General features: G+C 39.4%; 1 protein-coding gene across 3 annotated transcripts in view; it reads left to right on the top strand.

The window, feature by feature from the left end:
- The window catches only part of lrfn5a (leucine rich repeat and fibronectin type III domain containing 5a), a 140,160-nt gene that overhangs the window by 109,961 nt on the left and 3,970 nt on the right, over positions 1-26,229 (top strand). For all 3 annotated transcript variants that reach the window (XM_061062703.1, XM_061062704.1, XM_061062701.1), the window contains exons 3-9: positions 2,855-3,078; positions 5,807-5,935; positions 6,095-6,275; positions 6,817-6,972; positions 7,571-7,830; positions 9,126-9,593; positions 25,670-25,943. In XM_061062703.1, coding sequence (XP_060918686.1) covers positions 2,882-3,078; positions 5,807-5,935; positions 6,095-6,275; positions 6,817-6,972; positions 7,571-7,830; positions 9,126-9,593; positions 25,670-25,943 — 1,665 coding nt within the window. In that variant the 5' untranslated portion in view covers positions 2,855-2,881. The remainder of the gene's footprint in view (positions 1-2,854; positions 3,079-5,806; positions 5,936-6,094; positions 6,276-6,816; positions 6,973-7,570; positions 7,831-9,125; positions 9,594-25,669; positions 25,944-26,229) is intronic.

Below are 26,229 nucleotides of genomic sequence, written 5' to 3'. Positions count from 1 at the left end.
CTATGTCAAAAATAAAATCCACCTTTGTGCTGAAGGTTCAAGCATTTGCAGCAAAGTATACTCCACAATCTGAATGAATGACGCTTTTCTTTACTTGGCTGCGTATGTTTATTAGCAAGGCTCCATCCCCTATCATGCTAATCTGTTTACTGAGCTCAGATCAAAATGTGATCAGATGCATGTTTAAAAGTGCACTATGGAGTTTTGGTAGAGAAATGTGAAAGTTGGAGAAATTAACAGATTCTGTGGTATATGTTCATAAATATACACAAACTGTCCTCAGAGGAACATTTGGTCCCTGGAACACTGTTTGAAGATAAAATGCTACATGAGAAGTTATGGTGGAGGGTCCGCAACAGTGAAACTCTCCTGGTAGCTTTTTAGCTCCAAACAGAGTTCCAGGGAACCATTTTTTACTTTGAATAAAGTTTGTGTATTTAGTTCAGAAAATATAGCATAGAATTGTTTCACTTCTCCAACTTTCAAATTTCACTACCAAATCTACATAGTACACCTATAAAATAATCGATTGCAGGGATACATTCAGTTAGTCGCATGGGAAGAATATAATTTAACAAATAATGTCATAATCTAGATAAATAATCCATGGTAATATCAGAAGTAAAAGACCAAAACACACTGTACCCATCCCCAAGGTGCTTGGGTACATTTATATATAAATTCAAACCAGCAAACTACATTAACAGCTGATTGTCCGGGCTATAGTTTTTGTTTTGTTTTTAAATGTATTTTTTATTGGATAGGAGAGCTCCCAACAGTGAATGAAGAGAAGAGAGAAGGGGGATGACATGCATAAAAGGGCCGAGGTGGGATTTGAACCCACGGACGCTGCAATGAGGGCTATTGCCTCTGTACATGGGGCAAGCTACATAACTGTTAGGCTATGCGGCGCCCCGTCTAGGCCATAGTTAAACTGATAGTATGTGTCTGTTAAAGAGTGATGCAGAAATGACACAGTAATGAATACTCATTACTGATTGAGGCGTAATCGCTAAATAAAATGTCAACACCTTAACTGTACACATAGTGAGGGCAAATCACAGCCATCTGAGAAGAGCTGTTCCTTTCCAAAGCCAAAACGTTTTGCAGCGTTTCATAGACTATCTAATTTGTATTTTACACCACTGTATCATCTCGTGACATGAACACAGTAATTAGGATAACCAACTGAAATAGCTTGCTTTGCAAATCATGTACTTTCCTTTGGATTAGATGTGGGTTTCTTTTTTATTGGGTGGCAGTTCGGCTCAGTGGTTAGAGTGTGTGCCTCACGTAGAGAGGGTATACTTCTCGTTGCAGCAGCTGTGGGTTCAAATCCGACCTCAGCCCTTTGCTGCATTTCATCCCCAACGCTCTTCTCCCAACATTTCCTGTCTCTCTCCAGCTGTCCTGTCCATGAAATAATGGCCCCAAAATAACTTCATTCTTTTAAATTCCTATTTATTTTCCCTGAAAAAAACATGCTGTTTTATTTCCATTGCTCCCTGATTAATTATTTACTTAATTTGAGTCATTACTAAGAGCAGTTTGGCATTTGTTTGTTTTTGTTGATATTTGTAACCATTTCCTCGGCCAGTGTTTAGGCTTCATTAAAAATGCACAAAAGTTTTTCTTCCTTTCAGGCCATCATTAAGATTTTCTATTTGTTTTAATTAAGACAAAGAAGCTGTTATACAGAAGAATGAGAAACACAATAATAAAATCCTGTTAAGGGTTATAACTGATGAATAAAGCAACCATTTTATAAAAAGAAATAATTTACTTATAATTTAATCTTTAAAAAAAATGATTATTATCATACATAAAACATTTGTAGCACACTCTTCTTCACTGACATAATGAGTCACTGGATCCAGCTGTGTTGTTGTGTGGGTGAATTAATGAGTATTAGCCTATTTCTGCGTAAATGTGTGTGTTTGTGTGTTCTAAGGTATGCGTGTGTTTGCACTGTGATCCCTTTAATCCTGATTCTCCCATGTCCTTCAAGCCCCAATCAAGGTTGGCATTAATGAGCATTTTCTCTCTCCCTGCCGCACCCTCCCTGCTCCGTCTCTCACTCTAAACCTTTCACTAATTAACTTCAACCACTGCTGCTTACTAATGATGACCGAATGTGTGCGTGTGTGCATGCATGTACACTGCTGAACAAATGAATGATCCTCCTCTGGTTTGATTAGCGATGCCTAGCAGATTTGATTCTGATTTCAACTCAGAGGCCTTTGGGTTCTTTTGTTCATGTCTGGTGATTAAGATTTTTTTAACTCCATTGGGATCAAATTCGCTGCTGGTGTGAAGTGTAATACATGTTTTGGAGTTATTCACTGATGTGCTAAAGTACTCTCTCAATGCACCTCAACACAATGCCTTGACAACAGGCCCTTTGAATGTGCAAGTCATTCTTCCCCATATTTCAGTTATCATTCAACCCTCACACACAACATGCCATCTAGCTCTCTGCTTTCAGAGTGTCATACAGTTTAGTTGATAAGGAAGCAAGTACAGTGGGTGTGAAGTAGTCTATAAACCCAGTGTACCATGAGTAATACTCAACACTGGAGAACTCTGTAAAGTGTGAAGCACACAGGCTCTGCAAACTGAAGATATCACAGACACACTGGCAAGGTATCCAAAGACAATTTTAACAAATGGGTGATTATTCCCATTAACTTAATTAGGTAATGAAAGCTACATTTCTGTCTGTCTGTTCCTGTATTATATTTCCAGTATAGTTATACGATATATATGCCTGAGTTCCTATTGAGCAAACAGGTCTGGTGTCATTAACTTCTCAATTTCTCTCTCTCTCTTTGTCTCTGTCCGTCTCATTTTACAGGTGTCGTGTCCAGGTGGGTTGGTAACCATGGAGAGGCTGTTGCTGTGCGTGATGCTGGCAGTTGCCATGGCGGTGCGGGCACAGATCTGCCCGAAGCGCTGCGTATGTCAGATCCTGTCACCCAACCTGGCAACCCTCTGTGCCAAGAAAGGTCTACTGTTTGTACCGCCTAACATTGACAGGCACACAGTGGAGCTACGGCTAGCTGACAACTTTGTCACAAGGTAACAGTCACATCCATACTGTTACCTGTTGTTACCTGTCCTTCCTTCCAGGGAAAGCATTAGATTGTAGTGTTAAACTTAAAAAAAGAAAATCTAGATAATGACATAATGACAGAGGAACCAATCACACAGCTCTCTGATAGGTTTCTTTCCCGCTAAATAGCCAAAGGGTGATCCTTAGAGGTGAAGCCATGTTGTGTATAGGTATTGGTGGAAAATGATATTCAGAAATCCATTTAGCTGTAATTTTGGAAATTATGAGAAAAGTCCATCCTCTGCATCTTTTTCCTGCTCCACTTTTCAGAAAATGTGTGCTCAAACAGGCCGTTTTTGAGATTTGTATCTTTGTGACATCACAAAGGGCAGTAATCCCTCCCCTAGGTGGGTGACACTCCCACAGCTAGGTGTTTGTTCTGCCCTCTTTATGTACCATCTCACCATACACAATAGGGCATGGAGCGAGACAACCCAAGCCACCCAAGCCCTTCCAGAAGGGCGTGGTCAGAAACAGCTCATTTACATATTTAAACCTACAGACACAGAAACAGCCTGTTTTGAGCAAGGCTGAAATAGAGGGGTTTATAGGTGTGCTTAAATACAGGATGGAGTGGATTTAGATAATACAACTTCACAGACTTGTTGTGGGACACTTATTTAAACTTTTTTTAAAAGAGTATAATATGTGTCCTTTAAGTCTTCATACTCAAATTAATTTTTGTCTGATTACCTGCAAGTGCTACAACATTTCCACTTTCCAACTTTTAGTTACAAATATGATTCTCTCGGTCTCGGCTATTGTACAAGTAGCATGCTCTTACCAGAACTGAAATTGGTATCACACTCCTGTGCTGCCTTAGAAATGGGTTTAAATATTTTATCTTTACACAATGTGTCAACTAGACTGTACTGAATTTTATGTAAATAATGGTTACAAAGAAACTACTAAATGTGAAGGTGAAGAATAGATAAAAGAACAGCGAGACAACATCACTGGAGGGCATCTTCTCCAAGACAAAGTAAAAGACACTTACTGCAACTGGCAGATAACAAGCATTTTATTTTCATTTTATATTTCTACCTCATGATATCAACCTATATTAGAGCATGCACACATTATGACTGAACTTTTTATTAACTGATGTGTGAGAATGAACAACTTTTTCCCAGAACTGGAAATAGAGACACTGATCTATGATGTCATCAGGCAACAAAGCCTGCAGCATCTCCGGCACAGATGAATAATCACAGAATTTTTGGACAGAATGGCGTTACCCTGGGTGCTTTTTTTCGCTGATACTAGAACAGTATCCCCTGGCAGTGCAATGAAATAAAACTCATTTCAGTGGTTAAAAAAAACACATTCTGTGGGGCCCCAGAGTAAGTCATAGTCGGCTCATATTCACTGGAGCAGCTCAAGGCTGTCTCTTGATGGCAGTGCAGTTTCAGACCACAGTTCTTTGGTTTGCAGTCTGTGGGAGAGATGTTCAAACTTACAAATATTGAATGAGCTACCCAGGAATAAAGGAATGTCTTTTTTTGAAGGAATTTCTCCTTCTTAAACACTGTATAGGACTTCAGGGTATGGCCATCTTGGTTGCATGTTGTTTGTGGAATAGGTGGGTTTCTTGCTTAAAGCTAAGCTCTCTTTAGTCACCTACTTCATCTTTCTCCCTGGCTACTGCCAGGACAAGATAGGAATGTGCTCATCTCTGTGAATGGATATGAATCAATATGGAATAAGTGGGTGAGGGACAAGATATTTGCTTTTGGAAGCATTCTGTGGTTTTTGTTGTCGTTGTATTGGCCATTATTATTTTACTATCATTATCGAAGACCATAGCAAATAAGTGGAGAGATACCAAAATAACTTTTAATTGAGCTGATCGAGTTACAATAATTATCATATATTGTAATTTGTGAAAGAGATCAGGTTTGGTCGTAGGTAGAGTCAGTAGTGTAAGTAAGTGGGTGGGTGTGCGTTGAAAGTGTATGGTGCACTCTCTCTGAGCAGACTAAGGTGGCAGCTTTTATAATGTGTGTGAACAATGGACCCAGGTGCTCTCAGTCAGGCTGATTGGACAGCCACACCTCCCAATTACATACAGTATATTGGCTTTGATTGTATGCAGGACATCCTGGGTGTGGAGGGCACCAAAGATGAAAGCATTGGCACAAATGTATACAGGGAAATGATTGACCTTTTGGATTAACCTTTTTCATTAATTTATTTCATAGACATCTGCATATTAATACAGACATTGATCTGGTTGTGGATTTTAGGTCATTATACTTCATCATATCAGCTGTTTGATTGAAATATGAACAGCACATTTAAACTAAGTTTCGGCCCAGTTATTATTTAGTTGTGAGAATTTCAACCGCCACATCTGCTACCAGAATCCCAGAAATATTGGCCTTCACCCGCAGAAGTTAATTAATTGACGATGAGAGCAGATCACTTCCAAGACTTGGCCATTGTTTAATGCTCAGAGAAAAGGCATACATTATCTATGGGGACTGCTTAGTGTAAGTGACTGTAAGGTTATGTAGGAAGTCACTCAAATGAGAAGAGAGCTGTAAGTGCTTGAGTAAGACTTTTTGGTTTGAAGGTATGGGATCGTAAGTATACTCCTTGGGAAAATAATTACTAGTTGAGCTAGAGCAGCACAAACACACTCCAGCTGTACAGAACTGAACAAAAATCTTCTTTACCTTCATTTATCCACAGTGTGAAGAGGAAAGACTTTGCAAACATGACACGGCTGGTGGACCTTACATTATCCAGAAACACTATCTCCTACATCACACCTCATGCCTTTTCTGATCTGGAAAACCTCAGAGCGCTACACCTTAATAGGTATGGATTCATATAACACTGAAGATCTATATGTGTGTATTTGATATAATTTGTATTGTATGGACAAAGATTTGGTAATAAGGTTTCCCAAATGTTACAAAAGTTGCATTTTGACAAAGATTTCGGCTTCATCCATCCCTCTGCTTGTTCTATCTGCAGTAACCGTCTAACGAGGATAGGCAATGATACATTCAGCGGGATGTCAAAGCTCCACCACCTGATTCTGAACAACAACCAGCTGGTGCTCATCCACCAGGGAGCATTCAACGACCTGCTGGCTCTGGAAGAATTAGACCTCAGTTACAATAACCTGGATTCTATTCCTTGGGAGGCCATCCAGGTCAGGATCTCTTTATACTGCAGCAGCCTTGGCAGACTACCTGTAGTGCTGGAGGCCCTTAAAAGAGCCGATTCCCCCAACACAATAAATTGTCCATAAAGATTTTGGCCATTTATATAAAATTCAAATAAAGACATCTTAGGGGCTTTTGGCTTTAAGTGCTCTGTTCATTAACTCCGTCAAGAGTTTCTATTGATCGTCTCACTGAAGAAGATTTTCTTTCAAAGAATATTCAGTGCTGACACTTTTATTTTACCTTTGCCAACAAACAAGCCTTTTTTATGTATAACATTGTGTGGGCCCCTGTGGATCTGCTTGGTGAAGTGTTCTGGAACTCGAGATGAATAAGATCCAATTGTCTTGTTTGATGAGTTTATGCTGTATGAAGTAATTTGGTTGACTTTCATTAACATCATGTACAAAGGGTAGCAATTAAAACTGTATTATTCCTCATCAATAGATTTGTAAACTCTTTCAATAACTTAAAGAGTGCATTCTTCTAGAAGGCTAAGTTCTTTGCTTGTCTTTGTTGTTCCCACAGAAAATGACAAGCCTCCATACTTTGAGTTTAGACCACAACATGTTTGACTTCATTCCAGAGGGAACATTTTCTCTCCTCCAGAAGCTCAACAGGCTGGACGTCACTTCTAATAAACTCCAAAAGCTGCCACCAGACCCGCTTTTTCAACGAGCACAGGTACTGTCATTGATTTCCCCAACATTCAAATCCTTGATGGTTGAAACTCCAGATATGAATGACAGGATGATCTGACGTCTTTAATTTATTTAATTATGTTTAGACCCCTCGATGTGTGTGCAAAAATGAAAAGTTCTTACCAGCTATGAATTGTATCACTGTGCAGGAAGTATAATAGGCAACTTACAGTTAACGGATAACATACAGTGAACACATTATGGAGCACTACACATAGATATACAATATATCACATATATATCACATAAAAAGGGCTAAACATAATAACTTCACTTTCTGACAAGCTGATGGTTTTAATTGTGCATGATTTAACTTCCTGCATCCCTGGTTTAGACCCACTTTTCTTATTATTTCTTTTCACAACATATTCTATCATGTTTCAATAAGTTCCTAATGATAATTGCTTTGTGAGACACATGACACCACGGGTTAGAGAAGGATTTATTTTAATAGTCTTTCGTCATCTGTTAATTGGAAAAGGGGCCAGGTAGCAAACAGTGAATATGTGAAACTGAGCATAAAGGAAGTTTTTTTATTTGAGCTCAACTAATCACATTTTGAAATTGTTTCACACTGCCAGGTCTTAGCCACTTCAGGGATCATGACCCCCACTTCTTTTGCGCTGTCATTCGGCGGGAACCCTCTCCACTGTAACTGTGAGTTACTATGGCTGCGAAGACTGAACCGGGAGGACGACCTGGAGACGTGCGCTTCACCCCAACACCTCTCCGGTCGATACTTCTGGTCCATTCCTGAAGAGGAATTCCTTTGTGAACCTCCTCTCATCACCAGATTCTCCCATGAGATGAGGGTGCTTGAAGGGCAGAGAGTTGCACTCAGGTATTTGTTTTTTAAACTGTGAAACATAAAAGAAAACTATTAAAAACACAAGTAATCTGTAAATCTTTCAAAGTTTCCTCATGAGCCTAAAAACACTCTTTGCTCTGCAACGATTGGCTAACACATAACCACAGAGGTAAACACACACTGTGTTCTAATTGTTATTCAAATTCAGTAATCAGTCTTCAAGCTGCTTAAGAATACAACAAATACTTTCCAATATTCAATGAAGCACAAGACAGGGGCATCACGCTCAAATTTTAAGCAGACTGAAAGTAAATCAAGACACCAACAGGTCTGAGATATGATGATTATTTTATTTGCATATATATTGGTCACACCCTTCCAATCATGATAGATGTTATTTTTTCAAACATGGAATAATAATGAAATTGGGATAAAGGGGGGGGGGGGAATCATTGAGATGCTATTATCCTGTTTCCCTTATTGTGCCTCGTTCTTAGACTGTTTATGGAAGGGTTCAATGTCAGCATAATTTTCATGAGTTAAACGTCAAGAAGCCAAGGAAATGCAGGAAGTCATGTAAAGGTGTTAATGACAAATTATTAAAAATCTTCTGATAATGAAATATACTAAACTGTATTGTCCCTTCCCATAGTAGCTTAAACTTTTTTTTTTAATTTAGGAGGAGGAAAACAACACTTTGAGGATTGGTTACAATTTTTCACACTGGCCTCTTGTCTTTTAAATGTTTCTAATTTGGATAACTTCAAAGTACTGTATAATGTCAAATTAGCATAATTTGTGGATTTGTCAATAAGAGTTGTCAAAAGCTGTTATCAGCACCTTTGTTGACAATAAATTACTAAAGTAATTTCTGTTGACAAAATTTCTCAGATTGTGGCATCTCAGATGTGAAGATATAATTGTTTTCTTTGCCATCTAAGAATGTGAACCATGCAATATGGGACCTTGTTAGGGTCTTTTTGCATAATTGCAATAGACCAGTATTTAAATTAAAAAACAAAGTGCACCCACGTTTTCTAAAGCTCTTTCCCTTCCTAGTATCGACCATGCCCCACTCAGTACTGGTAAGAATATTTGGTGGCCAACATGTTCACAAAACAAATCCCAGTGTAATTAAAATGGTTATTGTAAGACTCTAATGTGTACGGCGGACACAGCAGATAATGTTCTGTGTTTTCCCTCTCAGTCTGGAAACAGTTGGTGGAGAGAACCCAAAAAAACTCCCTCAAGCAACACTCTTCTTCTGCACACTTGACCCCATTCTGTCTTGTTTCTGACATATTCTATACTGCTTTCATTTCTGACAGGTGTAAGGCAAGAGGAGACCCAGAGCCAGCTATCCACTGGATTTCTCCTGAGGGAAAACTGGTCTCTAACTCCTCCAGAACATTGGTTTATACCAATGGGACTCTTGACATCCTCATCAGTACTGTGAAAGACACCGGCTCCTTCACCTGCATCTCCTCCAACCCTGCTGGTGAAGCCCATCAAACAATAGACCTGGTTATTATCAAACTCCCACACATCTCCAACAACACCAACAACATCCAGGAGCCCGACCCGGGATCGTCGGACATTTCCACGTCGACCCGAGGCGGAGCCAATGGGAGCAATGTGACGGGTGACGTGAAGGGTGGGGTGGATAAGCGGGTGGTGACAGCTGAGGCCACTTCATCCACGGCTCTTATCAAGTTCAATTTCCAGAGGAATATTCCAGGCATCAGGATGTTCCAGATACAGTACAATGGGAGCCAAGATGACTCGCTGGTTTACAGGTAAGACTGACAGAAACGCTGCATCACCCTGAGTTTTCACACAATGGAATCATTAAGGTTGATGTGGAGGTAGAGCATTACCCCAGTCTGTGTTGTACAGATTAGATTACAGTAGATTAGATGAAACTTTAATTATCCTGTTGGGATCTGTTCACTATGAGAGCACTTTACGAGCTCCATAAGGGTACTACAGGAGCAGTAAAAGGGGAAACAATAAGGGCTACAAGGGTGCTACAAGCGCACTAGAAAGGGTGCTACAAGGGAACTCAGAGGTTGGTATGAGGTAACTATAAGGGTGCTATGAGGGTGCTGCTGCAATGCTTTGCTCCTGTACTTAAAAATAGGTTTCAGGAAAATACAAATAAACTCTATACAGTATATGCACAATACCTAAAGATAAATCTGTCCATCCCAGCTGTCATTGGTTGAAAGGCATGGTACATCCAGGCAACCGATAAAGAGTGTATCCCCGCCTCTTGCCAAAGGAAAATGCCAATAGAGTTTAATTACCATATCCTTGCTACTGAATTCTTAAACAAGCATTGGTGAAGACTACAAGAAATGTTTTTAGGCATATGGTATTTGTCATGGTTTATTGCAGTCCAACAAGTACAGCTGCTAGGACAGCTAACCCTAACCCTAACCCATCAGGATAAATGACATCAGCACAGAAATAAGATCAGGATGGAGAGCAAAGACGGAAGATAAACATCGATGTGAGAAAGTTCATGATCCTCAGGCAAACCCGACAAAACAAGGCAGCAAAACTCTGTGCTGCTGACTCACCAGGACGGCCTTGACAGGGAGAGCTCCGCTGGTCCTTCTTGACTTTTGCTGTTTGCTCTGGATTACACAGATTACATCGATCTCACAGGGAATGATTGTTATTTGAGCTAAATATTTACTCCAGCGAAATGGGGGAGAGGGAATTAACAAACACACAGAGGCTTTTCGTAGGGAAATCTGCCAGTATTATCTGCCTTTCATATCATTGCTAATCCCCTTTATATACATACTTCATCATCATCATTCAGAGCTGAGGGAGCATTGAAATTAACCGTCTGGGTCATGATGATGACAATGCTTAAGGTTGTTATCAAATCATTCTCTGAAGATTGATTTTATTACTATGAGCTTTGAATTTCCCTGATCTTTTACAGTGGTTATCTCTCTGTGAAGATACCAATGTATAATTAACAAAGTGCCATCTTTCATGGAGAAATCGGTTGGTATTATTATCCTTTTTATATTCATTCAAAATTTCTGCAAATAATTCACCAGCACTTAACCCCCTGATAGGATTTTAAAGATGTCTGTCTTTCACATTTAAAGTCGTATCTTTTCAAATCAAGATAGCTGCTTCTCATTCTCTTGTACTCTCTTTAATTAACAAAGGCAGAACAAAGCATTTGTACATTTGTTGGATTATTAATAAGATTTAGGGTGGTTTCACATTAAGGACCAGGGCCTGGATACGAGTACGCTTGACCCCAAAGTCCGGTTCTTTCCACTTGGTAACTGTGCCCGAGTCTGCTTGAAGAGGTGGTCTGGGGCCAATTCATGTGTGCTCAAGTACGGCCGGTGGAAGATGTGAACACAACCGTGCTCAATCAAGGAAGGCCACTACATGACATAAGTCCAAACCTTTGGCGGCTCCTATCGCTTAAAAAAAAACGTCCTCTGAGATAAATGATTGATGTGGAAGTAAAAAAAGAGTAAATGTTGGCGTCTCAGAAATGACAAAAACATCCACAGTTAGCAGGATGGACTCCGCCCCTGAGTGGTTGCCATGGTTACTTCTTCTTTCTGCTCTTTGGTGGATTTGCAAACCAACTACGAACTGTGTACATACACAAGTGTACTCGGGTACTGAACGATGTCACTAATATGAACGCAGACCAGCAAGGGAGAGGGGAGGAGGGGGTGGAGCAATCGTGCTCAGGCACTCTAAGAAACAATCGTGAAAACACCATTAAAGATTCTGGTTGGAAAGAACTACGTTGTAAAGCATGGCGGCCTAAAATAATCCTGTGTGTCTTCCTGTCTTTTCATGTCCCCTCTCCTTCCACTGGCTCCCCTGTCCTCTTCTTTCCCCCCAATATTAAGCACCGAAGTCATTTGAGTTTCTCTGTGTTATTTTGCACACCTCTTGTCTTTAGATAGCCAATTGATTTCCATTCAACACCTCTGCTGGCAAAAAGAAACGACCCATTGATCCTTTGTTTTTTTTGTTTTTTTTCATTCAAACACAGAGAAGAGAGGCGAGAAGGGACAGTGATGGAGATAGAAAAAAGAAGGAGGGGAGGGAAAAGATGTGTGGGAAACATTAGGGGGAGAGTTCAAGGAAAGGGAAGGAGGGAAATAGAAAGGTATACAAAGGGAAGACTGGTTGTATTGTCGCAAACAGGACGCTTACATTCAAGTTCAGTAAGAGTTTATTGATTTGGTGCACATCTCTGCACCCCCCCCTCCTTGTTCAGCACGATGCTTTGGGTCTAGGGAGGGATGCTGGATGTATTTTCATTTTTCAGTTCTCTGTGTAAACAGATGAGTGTGTGACAGTTTAAAGCTTTCACAGGCATGTCCTTCCCATTATGTGAGCCTATCCTGGATATATAATAGGTTGCACATCTCAATTGCAGCAGTAATATAACTAGATTCTGTATTGATTCCAGCAAGGAAACCCAGCCCACCTCTGCTCCCAGTGGGAGGTCAGTGTCAGCTACAGAGCACAATGCTGCATGCAGCTGGCAGGGATTCTGTGTCTCGCTCAAGGACACCTGAGACAGGCAGATGTTTACTGATACAGTGCTGATGTTTTTCACACAGGTTCTCCTGCTTAAGTTTTGTCTTTTCTTTTCAGAAGGCAGGTCTTATACCCAGTTTGTCATAGCAGTATACACCCCTCAATATAATCTTCTTAATATCATCTTAATGCTGGGATGTGATTTTCAATTAAAAAGATAGAAGAAAGGCTGACTAACTAATCATTTCAATCCATTATTTAAACTGCTTTTCCTCTTTGGGGTCGGGGGGGGGGGGGGGGGGGGGTGACTCTCGCTTTCATTGGGCGTCACCGTTTCATTTAGAGTCACCTAGCCTAACAAGCATGTCTTTGGAACTTGGGAGGAAGCAGGAGCACCCAGAGGGAACCTACGCATGCGATAACATTCAAACTCCACACAGAAAAGCTCCCATCTGACGGGGATTCAAACCTAAACTTTCTCGCTTTGAGGCAACAGCACTTACTACTGCACCAATGTGAAGCCCCTTAACTAATCATTTGAACCTTTACAATAGCTGAAGTGTTTGGAAAAAAAGGCAATGGTCAGATTGTAAGAGCAACTATTTGAATGTTATGTCACAAAATGAACAGTGTCCAAGACACTCTTTTGGTGCTTAATGTGTGGATTGATGAAATATTTGCTTCTGAATCTTCTGCCTGTTATGTTGATCAGATAGCTTTAGATAATAAAAGTCTCTGCTCGATCATTTCTGGTGTTTTCACCAGTAAGACGCTGGCTGTATTCTTTCTGTGTTTAAACAACTAAAAGACAAGCGTTTCACACAAAACTCAGTAGTCTTGTCTTAATGTTTCACAGGCTGTCAGAATGTTTCAGTCAAGCATCTTCAAGGCCAGTCATTTTATTTATTTTTATTTAACCTTTATTTAACCAGGTAATAACCCATTGAGATCAAGAGTGACCTGGCCAAGAGGGCACCTTTTAAGACCTTTAAAAAAATTTGAACTTACTTGTACTACGAGTCAATAAATGTAGGGTTTATTTTTTGTTATCTGTAACAGGTGTCATAAGGACAATGTAAAAGACAGTTGTTTTTTATGTTCAATAATAGAGCTACTTAAAAAGATATAAAGTAATATTATATATAATATATATATATTATATGTAATACCGTCATATGTGTCACACATTAAGACCTGATGATGTACTGTTTGGTGTTCCATTTGGTACTGGTCCACCCAAAGGACAAAAGTGTGGTGCAACAAGTTAGTCGTGAGCCCTGCAAATAAAATGCAATCAAAATCTTTGTTTTAATCACAAACTTTCCCAAAATGACTCAGCCTTTGTGAAAAAAATACTACGACTTTTACTCTGAATTTACTGAAACAACATACTGTAGGTGAAATTACACAATGATTACCTCTAAGTCCCTCATTCACAGGGAAAGTAAATTTGTCTTGTTCGAGAAAATATGTGATCCTAAATTGAGTTAAACTATTTTTTTTTTTCTTTTAGTTGTGTCTACAAGAAGAGATTTATGAAGTACTGCATTTTCTTATTCATTTCTGCACTACAAACATCCAGCTCGTGTTACATGTACTTTTATACCGCAAATGCTTCTCATCCATCTGAAAACTATAAAACCAAGGATATCTATTTTATCTAGCTAAAAGAAAGCAAACTGTAAAGGATCTCGATTAAGTCAGGTCAGGTAAAGGAAATAATGTTCTGACCTTTCACAGCAGAACTCTCTGGCCCCTCACACCTCATTGGTTTTTATTGAACAATGAAAGCCTTGTCCATGATGATAATAAAACTCACTGGCAGCATCTACGACCATAAAACGGCCACAAAATGGAATGTGCTCTTATTCAGATGTAGACCCAATTAGTGCACTTAATTAAGGGTTTGAATGAATGCAAGTCATTCTGGGATTAGAGAAAGAATGACTTCCAAATGATAGCTTTAATACACATCTTGTTTAGTAAATAAATAAAAAATCATACTTAAGTGTTTGTTACTTGACTAGAGAGACAAAAAATAATTTTCTTTTTAATAAATGTAATGTGTTGCAGAATGCTAATGACAAGAATTTATATCTTTCAGGAATTTTAAGAGGATTATCAAAATAACAAGAGCACTGATGCACTTCTGTTCACAATAGTTTCACAGACACTCAAGGACACCAAAGCAAAGCAAACAATCACAAAGTATTGAGCGCTTTAGCATCTTCTGTTCTCCCTCCATTGTGAGTAGGGTTAGGGTTCGATAAGTTTCAACATTACAGTATGCAGTTTTTCCTAGCTAGCTATTCTGCAAGTGCATCTTCTTTGGATTTCAGAGTTTGAAGAAAAGCTAAGTATATTTATTTAAATTCACTAAGGAAAGAGGAAGTCAGACCTAAAGTTCTGAAGTTGATTCTAGCTTTGGTGGGTCAAACATGCAGGGATGGACAGGTCCAAATGGAGCAGCCAGATGAGCCCTCCATTAGCCGGTCGTATCATTTTTTGACAGTCTTTCCAGCAAGCATGTTTTCAGTGCAATCAGTGGACACGCCCATATCATCCCAGAGCAAAGATTAGTGCGTCCATGATTTTTCAGTACTTTTTTTTTCAGTACTTAAATTTGGCCTGGTGGTTAATAATGGTGGATTCTGTTGTATAAAAACTTGAAATACAGGTTTTATTGCTTCACATGGACTTTAGACAAATGCTGCATGCCTAATTCAGAAGAACAGACTTAGAATTCATTTTTTTTCCATCCTGTTCTTCATCTCATCTCATCTGACTGCTGTTCTGTTGCTTTTTTTTTCCTCATATGTGCTTTCATTGGTTGTTTTCCACTCCAGTAGATCCATCAAGCTACAGGGGCTGGTTGCCATTTGCCATCAAGCAAATTGTGTGGCAAGCTTTTTTATGAGGCAACACAACAGGGGAGAGGGGAGGGAGGGGGGTGGTGAATTTAGGTCTTTAAAAAGACAGAGTCTCTCTCTCTCTCTCTCTCTCTCTCTCTCTCTGGTGGGATGCAGTTTATCCTTGCCAATGGTCCCTGCGGCCCAGGTATTACACCTTGCTCAGCTGTGCTTAAGGGCGTGAAAAAACATCTGCCTTTATCCTGCCGTAATGTTCCAATTCTGATTTTATAGCAACATAAACACATAGCGGGCCTAACATTACAGTGTTATTGTTGTAAGTAGTCTATGGGGTTTTAAACACGGACAAGGAGTATAGAGGAAAATACCGCAGCAGTAATGATGACTCAGGAGGTAAGGAGGAGCGATTTTAAAAAAGAGTGTCAGCAAAGGTAGCAAGGGAGGAAGGAGGGATAGGAGGGAACAGTGTTAAGAGAGTTAACATGGCTCTCTTCAATCAGATGAGGGAATTCAAAAGAGGGAATGAGAGAAAGGTGAAAAGAAGGAGGAAGCAAAAGGAAGAAAGTGTAGTGCAGAGGAACTGTAAGAAAGGAAGAAACAAAAGAAATAAGAGTGTATAGGTCATAAAAGAAGTGAGGATTACTTGGTAGGAAGAGGTTATAGAGGGGAGATTCAGAAGACAGATACAACAAGAAAAGGACAGGCAATATGGGGTCATATGTTGGCAGGGTTAGAAGAGGTTAGAATGGAAAAAAATGGAAAGAAAGGAAGAGGAGAGAGATCAAAAGGAAGAGAGAAGATGGAGCAGAAAATCATACAAGAGAAGGAGAGTAAGAAAACATAATGAGAAGTATCAAACAAATAATGCAAGACACTAAAAAAAACTAACTCCAATGTGAAAGTAATAATGAATAATGGAAGCAAGCATGGATGGAAAAGTAGGAGGAGCCTGCAGCAGCACAGAGAGAAATAAAGATGATTCAGCTAAAGTGGAAGAATGGAGCTGAGCTGGGTAGATGGAGGTCCACACCCAGCTTCAAATAGTGCTGAGATGTCTTCCCTGCATCTGGGACAGCTTTCGTTGCACAGCCCTTTGACATCGACTCTGCTGGGATTGTTTGCACTGAGCTCAGCAGGAAAATGAGATTCTGCCATATGCGGAGGCTCCATCTGTTTTTTGTCAAAATTAGGAATAGAGGAATGTGAAAACTGGGGCCTCTGCTGGTTGTCTTATTTGTCAGATGTAAGAATAACTTGGTAGGAAGAAGTGATAGAGGGAGGCTTCAGAAGAAGGAAAAAAAATAAAAAGAAGGGCAGTATAGGGAAATATAAAAGAGTATAGAGTATGTTTGAATAAGGACGTGAAGGAAATCAGAGAGTACTCATCACACTAAGCAAATCATTCATGAATAATGATTCATTTGTGATTAATATCAGTTTCACAGTCAGGCAGGTTGGCATTAAGCACCAGCATGAAACCAAAACAACTTGTGCTGCATTGTTGTGTTAGCATGCTAATGCTAGCGATCTTTATTATGCTCGTATCTTCACACTGCATGTAAATTTACCTGAAATGACTGTGATCTAGAAACACAGTTAAGCAGTGAGTACAGTATGTTATTCTTCTTTTCTCTAGTCCCTCAATTAAACAACTTTTATACGTGAGGGGAGGAGTCAGCCGGCCGTCCCGACGATGTAAACAAAGTGAAGATAGGACTCTGAAAACTCTGAAAACATCACAGACAGTGGGACTCGGGTGTTACACCCATTGTAGACAGTCATGACTCACAGAGTTATTTTCAGAGGAGATACTTGATTTATATTACATTTAAGTGTGAACAATCGCATATTAAGCCTTCAAATTAAACGTTATACCTAAATCAATTGTCTGTTTGGCTGTGTGGGAACTTGACTTGATTAAGATTAAGATTACTGACATATAAAGTCACTTTATGAAGTTTAAATGCCACACTTTGTCTATTTACGGGTTCACTAGATAGAGTACAATTTAAGTATTACCTATCATGTTTTAACCACCTACTAGTTAGTAACTCTGGGGAGAAAAAAAATAATTTTAGCTGGGTAGATAGTTGCTAAATTTGTCTGTATGCAAAACATAAATGGTAAACATTAAATGGACTTGAGCTTGTAGAGCGCTTTTCTAGTTTTCTGACTACTCAAAGCAATTTTTACACCATAGGTCACACCTACACATTCACACACTGATGGCAGAGGCTGATAAAGTGTCCATCATTATTAACTAATCCAGTCAGACACATTTACACTCCACCGACGAAGCAGCTGGAGCAACTTGTGTGTCCACAGACACATCTGACAATGAGGCTGCAGGATCTTGGGGATCGAACCCCTTACTGTACCTTCTCACTGAGCCACAGCGGAATCATTTTTAAGAGATGCATTTGCATGTAACAACTTCCTGTCTGGAAACAAGGTTGATAAGAGTAGTGAAAGTCAACCATGACAACATGTTGTGATCCGTCAAACCTTAAAAATGACTTAAAATATGAACCTGATACATGTAGATGAGGGAGACTGCAGTGTTTGTTGAAGCCTTTGCTGTTCATCTTTCTATAAAACAGAGTCATGTCATTCATTTTCAATATAAACTTCACTAGAGCAGCTTTAAAGCTTTTGATTATTCTGTGTAATTAAACCTCTTTTGACTGCAGATTTCAGCTGCTAGAGCCCAGTTTGATCTGCCTCGTTAGCATGCGACTCCTGAGAGGAATTTGATATTCATTAAACACATTTCCAAAATTATAATTCCTTTGATTAGATCTTTTATTCATACTTCTCTCTGAAAGTAGTAATTCATTAACACATAATTCCTTAAAAGCCCAAAAATGGCGACTCCTCTAAGCGTCACCTCGAACAGTATGAAGATAAATTGATAAGGGAAAACACATTTTGTATGTTTGCTGTTCTTTCTTTCCAGTTTCACTAATAAGAGAGACAATTTTTAGAGGGAACATTCAGACATAATGGAGCTGAAGACTCTGCTATTTCTCTTCTTTGAGTTTTTAATCGTAGGGTGGTGATTGTGAGGGAAAGAGAATCAAAAGGTGTGGATAATTGTAGTTTTTTTACTAGAGCATTTTAAGTGTGCAAAAATATTCAAAACATCCGAGTAAGTCTTTAAAACTGGTGTGAACAGTTTCATTCCATTGCAAACTATAAAAAATCATTGCTAGACCACCTGCAACAGGGAACAGGGTTTCATGGATCACATTGGATGGGGAGGTGTTAGTAAATCCCCCGTGGCCCGGGCTCAAACTTCCTGTTCCACTTCAGAGTACAAGCTGTGTGCATGCTCGTTAACCATTAGCTCGGCCATCAGGGGCAGCATTAACCATGGTAAAACAAAGATAAGAAGCTAGCTTCTGCAATGTTTTCTGTCTGCGTTAGAGACTCAGAGCATGGCATTGTGCCATCTGCTGTGTAAACCACATTAGCTTTGAGGTCAAGAGTAATGGGGCAGGAGTTGAACCCCCATTATTCCTCTTCTCTTTGTGCTTAGAAACCAGTTATTCTTAAATGTTCTGATCGTACTGTTGCCTTCAGTACGATGTGATGTTCTGTGAGATAGTCCCATTAGTAATCAACAAAAATTAGCATAGAAAGGTGTGTTAAATAAGAAAGAAAGAAAGCTTGATTATGCTCAGTTACCATTAAGCACACATTAAATCTCAGCGAAACAATTAATTAAACATGTTTTAAAAGTGCAATGTTAAGGAAAAATGACTAAAACTGCCTTTGCATGCTGCTTTTTATTTCCCTATTTGACAAAGTTTTCATGTTTCAGGCTTTTTAAATTTAGACCAGCTTGCATAGCGGAAGGCTTTAGCTAGAAGCACTGAATACCATTATCTGAAATAATTGGACATCCTACCCCATATTTGGTCCCATCTCTTTTTTGGCATCACTTTTGGTAAATTCTGAAATGTTTTTTTTTGTTCAAACAGTTGTGTTCTGAGTGTTATGGAGTAATAGACTTCCAGATTCACTGAATTTGTTCCTACATAAACTAACAAGCTGAAAAACCTTTGCTGTTAATGTTGCGGTGTGTGACATCAAGGATAGCTTTTCCCCCATGTTATCAGTCTTTATGCTGAGCTAAGCTAAGCTGCTCTAAAAAGTATTTACATACAAGACAAGAAAGGTATCTTTTCTTATCAAATACTCAAAAAAGTTGCATGAAAAGTCCAGCGACTATTCAACATCACTCTGAAGCATAAAGCGTGCATCTAAATCTTGCATTTTGATTTAAGAAGTTTAAAAGTTTAACCAGGTGCACTGCTGGTAAGTTTCCAGAGGCCTGCACTACAAAGTGAGTTCAACACAACCAGGGTCTCTTTCAGTAACCTGGCTTCCCTAACCCTAAAAAATGAGATCTCACTAAGCAGATAATCAGGCATGGTTAGCACTGCAGTATATGACCAATCACAGACATGATCAAGTCTGCCAACAGCAGACCGTCATAGTCTATAATAGATCAGACTTTAATAACCCCCGTTTTTTGTCCTTAAAGTAATTTGTTGCACAGATATATGCATGCTGCATGTTTGACAGTTGAAGATGTAATATTTTAGCTGCAGTCTCAAAGGTCACTAATGTAGCACTATGGAGCTAAGTGAAAGTATAGTATGCTTAACAACTATCATTGGTACAACAACTTCAAGGATCCAGTGTTTTTCAGTCTCTGTTGTGGGATGATATCAGTGAAGCACAAATAAAAAAGTTCTATTCATAGTCTATATTTCATATGTAAAATCATATGTGACACATAACCTTCTCCGAAGCAGGTGAGGTGTTCGACAGAACACCTTGGTGATGTACCACGGTTATAAATGAACACCCTTTGTAGTACTAAAAAACACAGAGTTAAGGCTTGTGTACTCAAAGGCAGTTTTTTTGCGATGGCAGCGCCCATTGGCTATTTTTCTCGCTGCGCTCACATCGCTTTCAGCTGATAACAGTTCAACCTTTGGAACACAGTTGTGCTTTTTTCAGTGTCACTGCAGTGACTAATCAAAATCAAGAAGGGCGGGACTTCTGATATCAGCTTTTGTCTACAAAAATGGAGGAGAGAAAACTTATTTTCAAGGAAACAATTTCCAGTTTCACAGCTGCTGCGCATGCCAGGAGAGGATTTAATCACATTGTTTTCATGTTTTCTTTGTATATTCCCTTGAATGCAGGGCAATATTAGGCACACAGAGCTTTTTAACACAGCCCTAATGGTCACTGCCAAGGAAAGCAGAAGTTAACTTTTGTATCCTAGCAACAATAAGCGCAAAAAAAAGCTGTTAATAGACGTATGCCTTTAACCCAGTAGTTTCCTCGCTTACCAAAAATTCCTGATGAGCAGTAACCCCAGGAGTCCCTCAGAAATCTCTAAAAAAAAGGCCACAATGCATGAAAAATAAATTCAGATATTAAACATGTGTTTTTTTCCCCAAACTGGACAACTTGAACTCCCCTTATGATTTGCAAAAAAAACAATATTCTCTGCAGCAACATGAAACTACTAATGAGCTAGCCCAAAGCAGTTGATATCATTTTAAAACATTGGAATTTGTCACACATGGCCAGGCTGGGCTTTGCTGCTGGGGCAGCTGCTGAGGGATGACACACAGCTGAGTTATTAAGAAGCCATGGCCCCTTATCGCTGTGCTCCAGCTCGACCTAGAAGCCCTGGTCTTGTGTGTTGAATTACTGCCATGAATGGCCTTTCCCCCCCCCCCCCCCCCCCCCCCCCTTCTGGAGTAGTGCATGTTTGTGGCCTGTAGGCTTTGTCCAATCCGTAATCAAGTGAAATGGCCTGAAACAGAAAAATCTGGTATCATAGTTCACTGTTCTGTGCATGGAGGCAATCATTTGTCTTGAGTCAAAAAGATGAGAGGGACTAATGGGGATCACATTGTCCAACTGGCTTTGTCCCGGCTGGAGTGAGAAAAGCTTAAGTTGATTAACAGACACACGAGCACACACACATCTCTGCACACACACACACATGCACACACTGAGGGTTGACCAGCTTGTAGTGCTGTATCAGTGATGGATATTGGCAGACAGCCAGACTCAGTTACAGCCACTGGGAAGAGGAGCCTGCCATGGGAGGAGAAGATTACTATAATGGAACTCACACACATATACTGCAGACTCATATAGACAAGTACACAAATGCAGACTCAGAGGTGCACGCACATAGACACTGGCTTTTGTGTGGTAAAAGTGTAATGAAACCCTTAAAGACATGCACACACACACACACACACACACACACAGGCTGAGGGCTTGGCAGAGCAGAGTAGATAGATTAGTGTAATAGTCTCGGCCAAGGCAATCATCTGCCCACTGTAGGGCTTCAAATACTGGCAGCAAGATCCAGCTCAGACACAAAGAAATTAGCCACAATGAATGAGTCAGTTTGGATGAGTTCATGATGCTAACGGCTCACAGTCAAGAAATAATTGTATGCAACACTAGGAAAAGAATCCGCTCATTTGCAGAGAAAATGTATTTTGTGAACTCAGCATGAAGCACAACTAGGTGCCCCCCCAAACATTAAACACATGATCAATACCTCTGGTGTATCTATGAATTATAAATGATAACATCTTGGCTTACATGTTGACGATGAAAAACAAGCTATGCAACATGAGTTCCATTGGCTTGAGTGGATGGATCTAGTTTAAATACATTATCATTTGGTAAGTGTCCAGGAGGAGTCATCTTGAAGGCAAAGGTTTCTGCGGTGGAGCAAAGAGAAAATGTAATATTGACTTGTGTAAATGGGTGAGCAGCAAACAAACAAACAAACAAACAAACAATTTAATACTGAAGGTGAAACATGGAATTTGTTGTTTATAATGCCAGTATATTTAAAGCATACAGCTATCTTTCTAAGTTGTTCATCATGACTGAATTAAACCGACGGTGTCAACAACACTTTGATTTAGCTCCCGTTTAGTAAGACTTTAATCTGAGGCTTAACTACTAAATTTACATTATATGAAAAAATATGTTTTGAATTATCATCTCAATAAATATTAAGTTAACTTTCCATGACCTTCTGAGAAAGTTTCCTTTTCCCATGTGTTAAGAGTTCCTTTATAGTTTCAAAGATTCTCCCTCATTCTTAAGAGAGACGCAACATTAAGTAGAACACTGTGTTGGCAGAAATATGCTTTGTTGACGTTTGGGAGATAAAAGGTTTTCACGGCAGTAGATTATCTGTTGAAACCACTCAGTCGTTACCTTCATATTATATTTTTTTTATCATATGGTATCAGTATAATATTATTGGGGGAGTCAGTCTTTGCTGCAGAGGCTGTGCAGAGCTGTCAGCCAGTCATTTGTCAAGGCCCTGCTGCTGCACTCAAACACAGGTCCTTATATAACCTTTTATTACCAACAGTACAATCATTATTTTACTGTAAAAGAGGCACTTATTTTTTACTTTGAATTTTAATTTGAGTGATTTTTTTTTTTTGCTTGAAAGAGGACATGTTCTATTTTTGGGGGGAAATTAAAGCAAGCACATTGGTTTTAATTCATGTTTTTTTTTCTTGGTCTGTGGATTAGAGTTGCTTTAGATATATAAGAATCTATGAAGGAGAGCTGTGCGTGCAAGAGTGTTTCATCACTTTAAAGGCTTAATATGTGATTTTTCACCCTTAAATATAATATAAATCAAGTATCTCCTCTGAAAATAACTCAGTGAGTCATGACTGTCTACAATGGGTGTAACACCCGAGTCCCACTGTCTGTGATGTTTTCAGAGTCTTATCTTCACTTTGTTTACATCGCCCGGACGGCCGGCTGACTCCTCCCCTCGTGTATAAAAGTTGTTTAATTGAGGGACTAGAGAAAAGAAGAATAACATACTGTACTCACTGCTTAACTGTGTTTCTAGATCACGCTCATTTCAGGTAAATTTACATGCAGTGTGAAGATACGAGCATAATAAAGATCGCTAGCATTAGCATGCTAACACAACAATGCAGCACAAGTTTTCATGCTGGTGCTCAAGGGCGACATCTGCTGGATCAAAAAATCACATATAAAACCTTTAAGGTATGATTATGTGTCTTTGCATGTGCTTGTACCATCTGCAAATGTGTGTGCGCCTCTGGTGTTTTAGCTCTTTCTCTCATACTGCGTCTGTTGAATATTATAACTGTGTACTTATATAAAAGCATAGGCCTTATAGACATCTAATATTAATGAGCTAATAAACAGCTGTGTGTGTGTCTCTGAGAGTGTGAACATGTTTAAGCCTGCAAGAAAAAAATAAAAATAATAAGATGATCTCAGAATGTGCAGTTACAAAACAAACACATTATTATCAGCTGAGATTTACATGCCTTAGTGGCTAATGTACATTCATTCCCACAAATGAAGCCCAAAGCCCAAGCAATAAAAGGGGAATTAATCTCTGTCCGTGTATATATGCATAAATAAATGTAGCTGCTTGTATCTGAGCGTGTAGGTGGCAGTGACACTCGCTCCTATCATTAACCTACACTCTTCAATGTCACTCTGTGTGTGTGTGTGTGTGTGTGTGTGTGTGTGTGTGTGTGTGTGTGTGTGGTTCTGTTTGTGTGTGTTTGGGAGGGAAGGACTTTGGTGATAAAATCATCAAGAGAAGCAAAGGGGAGAACAGTCATGGTCAGCCAACATTCAGACGGTCCTATTAGTATTCATAGGGTCATACAGATGCTCCCACACACACACACACACACACACACACACACTCTTAAAAGCCTTGCGCTGTTATTCCACAGAGAGCAGGCTAATGACCCAGCTCTGCATTCACTCCCTTGCTCTGAAGACCAACCATTAAACCGTAACATACCTCCTAACCTTCACTTAACTTGAACTCTAAACTAGATGCTTCACCTGGCCTAAAAAGCCCTTTGCTCCTCTCCGTGCGCATAACACCACGAGACGCTCTCTTTACTTTTAATGAGGAATTTCATTAGCATTTTAATGAGAAAATCCTGGAAAGCTGACAAGCCCTTAAAGGGAAACTGAAGGACAAGTGTGCATAGTTTAGTCAGTGTGACAAGTGTCCAGTGAAGAATTACCAACTTCAAATCAAACCGGCAAACAACCTTTCTATTTGTTTAGTTTATTATCTTGATTTGACTGAAAGCCTTGTGTGTGGAATATTTGCATACCGAGGAGCAGCATCTGCATTAAAACAACCATGCAGTAAAAAATAATTTAATTGGTCTCCTGTACTGCTGATGTCTTCTGGGTTTTTTTGTGTATGTCTAGGATTCAGCACCCAGCTATACACCGTGGAGCTGAGTGTATTGATTATTTCACATTTTCATTCTCCCAACCCTGTGAAGCATTTTATTTTTAGTTCTTCATCATATCTAGGTCAGGATTTAACTTATATCATTTGAACAATGTACTATGTTTTTTTCCATCCTTCTCTGGAGGATGGTTTTATAGTCCTTTAGAAACTAAGCAGAGGGACCTTTTGTTTTAATGTGGGCTGTAAATTGTAATAGGACTGAACTTTTATAGGGCCATTTCTAATGTTAAATTATTGGACATAAAACATATACAGAAAACATAGGAGGATTTTAGTGTAACCCCTGTACAGCTTATAGACAAAGGATCCATAGATATGTAATAGAGTTGTTTATAGCATCAATTATTTTATTTATTTTTATTGCAAAAGTTGGTAAACATGACTGTAAAAGACGTTGCTTGAAGGTGTGCACCCAAAGACATTTCTATAGTAGGATATGTCTTTAAGCCTCTTTTAGCTCCCGTTTGGTATTACAGCAGCTGTTTCCAGAAAGATAAACGCTCCATATTTAACCAGTTTGTTACCTGTTGTTGAACACACTGAAACTATGAGCTAAGAGGACACCAGAACAGATCTTAAAAAGGGGTTGTTGTTGTTGTTACTGGACTTACATTCATAAAGACACTTTTTTTTTTTCTAAATGACGGCTAATGCTGCTAACTGGATGTGCAAGTACATGGTTTGCCAGCATGGTCATTATATGAACAAAACGTTTTTTGTAAATCATTTTCTATGTTTTTTTTTGCCACATCCAAAATGGCTGAATATTCATTACGCAGGTTTAACATTTTAAAAGGGCAAATTAGAATAAGTGAGAAACTATGTTAATGTTTAACTGTTGATAGGCTATTATAGGAATTAAAAACTCTTTGTCCATAAGTCAATGCTTAAGGAATGTCAGTATTTTAGCTGGAAAAGAGCAAAATGTTATTATTCTTGACAAATACAGGAAGTTGATACCTTATGTCAACATGCTCAATTGATACTTTTCGTTTTCAAAGTAATATCTAGTAGTAGTTTTTTGATGCTGTTAAAAATTAAACATTTCCTTTCCTCTCTCTCTCTCTCTCTCTCTCTCTCTCTGTCTGCCCTCAATCTTTTACCACAGAATGATTCCCCCATCCAGCAAGAACTTCCTGGTCAACAACCTGGCAGCAGGGACCCAGTACGACCTCTGTGTGCTGGCCATCTACGATGATGTCGTCACCTCTCTGACAGCCACACGTGTGGTCGGCTGTGTGCAGTTCAGCACCGAGTCAGAGTACATGAGGTGTCATTTCATGCAGTCTCAGTTCCTCGGTGGGACAATGATCATCATCATCGGAGGGATAATAGTGGCCTCTGTGCTCGTTTTCATCATCATCCTGATGATACGGTACAAGGTGGGTCTCTGTCTGTCTCATTTAATTCACTCCGGCCATAAAGGAAAAAGAATAAAAGGAAAGAGCTTTTCATTATGGGCGAAGATTGGCATTATTCACATGGTGGCTGTATGCCAGTCTGGTCTCATTCTGATTCACTGAATTACAGTCAATCAACGTTTTTGCCCATTTACAATTCAGTTCATCTCAGCTTCCAACCAAATCCTATCCTGTCTTTACAGTTCTACATTACCATGTCTCATTGACGGCTGTGAAAGCCCATTCCTAGTAAGAAAAGTGTTCAAAT

This window comes from Labrus mixtus, chromosome 18, assembly GCF_963584025.1.
Source record: "Labrus mixtus chromosome 18, fLabMix1.1, whole genome shotgun sequence".
In the NCBI taxonomy this organism is placed as follows: Eukaryota; Metazoa; Chordata; class Actinopteri; order Labriformes; family Labridae; genus Labrus; species Labrus mixtus.
The sequence above is the reverse complement of the archived record's forward strand: the minus strand, read 5'-3'. Positions and strand labels throughout refer to the sequence as shown.